General features: G+C 42.5%; 1 protein-coding gene across 1 annotated transcript in view; it reads left to right on the forward strand.

Annotated features, from left to right (window-relative positions):
- Positions 1–1,449, forward strand: part of LOC104271766 (PH domain leucine-rich repeat-containing protein phosphatase 1-like) — a gene marked incomplete at its 5' end in the record, with an annotated part of 20,129 nt that extends 18,680 nt beyond the window's left edge. The window contains one exon of the mRNA XM_009866548.1: positions 6–1,449. Within this exon, the coding sequence (XP_009864850.1) occupies positions 6–500 (495 nt within the window). The remainder of the gene's footprint in view (positions 1–5) is intronic.
- Positions 1,450–1,656: the final 207 nt, after the last annotated feature.

Below are 1,656 nucleotides of genomic sequence, written 5' to 3' on the forward strand. Positions count from 1 at the left end.
CCCCCTTCTCCAGCGCCTTCTCTGACAACGGCCTTGACAGCGACGATGAGGAGCCCATTGAGGGAGTGTTCACCAACGGCAGCCGCGTGGAAGTGGAGGTGGACATCCACTGCAGCCGAGCCAAGGAGAAGCAGCTTCTCCAAGTGCCGGTGGAAACCAGTGACGAAGGAATTGTCATCAGTGCCAACGAAGACGAGCCCGGCCTTCCCAGGAAAGCTGAATATTCGGCCACGGGCACAATAGGGCGCCGGCGGGGCAACGGCTCTGTGGCACCGCAAGAGAGGAGCCAAAAAATCGAAGTCGCAACAGATGCCCCGCTTAGAAAAACAGGAGGCTACTTTGCTGCTCCAGCACAGCCTGACCCTGACGACCAGTTCATCATCCCACCAGAGCTTGAAGAAGAAGTCAAGGAGATCATGAAGCAGCACCAGGAGCAACAGCAGCAGCAGCGGCAGTATCCGATGGACCACCTGGCAGACTATTATGATACACCACTATGACCCACTCTATTTACTTCTCAGAAGTAAACTAACAAACAAGGAGACTTGAGTGTGGGACCCAGTGGGCTCGCATTACAGCAGGGGTTTTCCTTATCCTTTTCCTTTATATACTTCCTTTTCCCTATCCTACCACTACAGATAACTGCAGCTTTTCAGTTTGTTAGGTTTAATATTCATTGACTTTCTTCTAGAGACGCTTGACTGGTAAAGTTTAAAATAGTTAACCTTCCCTTAACATATCAAGTGTAAACACACACACAAAAAAAAACAAAACAAAAAAAATTAAAAGGTTTAATATATTGCCGAGAAACAGATGATGATGTAATATTTTTTAAAATGGCTTGTTTGTTTTGTTTGAAAAGCAGGGCAGTAGCCAGTGCTAAATGATTTAAGTAATATTGTAATACTGTATTTCTTTGAGAGAAAAGGCTTTTTTTGGTCTTGAAAATGATAGACATTTGTAGAATATGGAGACTAACTCCTAGGAGTTGCTTTACTCTTTCAGGTGACTTAAGTCACTGAGATTCACTAATTTTCTCTGAGAGAACAGTTGATTGGGAAATTCCTGTAAATAGCTCAGTGTTGTATAGTGATGCTTACATGTTTTGTAGCCTTGGCATTAAGGACACAACCTGAAAAATTGACCTTTTTTCTTAAACGACCCTTTGGGCCGTGGTCATTGAGCGTAATGGACTGAGTGGCTGTGTAGAAGGTAGCTAGAGCCAAGATGGTGTAGACCATTTAAAGAAACACACTTTTTCCTCTGGTCTCTTTCTTTCCTTACTTTTAAAAATGTTTTGTTTGTGTTCCTTACTGCTGCCACAACCAGCATGATTGTATAGAGCTCATTTGCTGTAGAACATTTACATACCAAGAGTTATATTAAAGCCGAATGCACAAATGAACATGTCATAATTTTTGTTATAATAAATATTAAATTTACACCTGATGTCTGCATTTATGTCTAAACAGCCGAGCAGCAGTTTTCACACACAGCAGCTTGCTGTGGTCCATCAACACGCAACTCGGTTTACTTTTTCAGCTCAATCACATTTTTAGACTAACTGCCGAAGCTCACGTGTACTTTTTAGAATTTAAAGGCCATGCAAAAAAATGGCCTTTAAAAGATACGAAACAACTCTCTGAGGAATTGACC

The sequence above is a fragment of the Apaloderma vittatum genome, unplaced genomic scaffold (genome assembly GCF_000703405.1).
Source record: "Apaloderma vittatum isolate BGI_N311 unplaced genomic scaffold, ASM70340v1 scaffold4253, whole genome shotgun sequence".
In the NCBI taxonomy this organism is placed as follows: Eukaryota; Metazoa; Chordata; class Aves; order Trogoniformes; family Trogonidae; genus Apaloderma; species Apaloderma vittatum.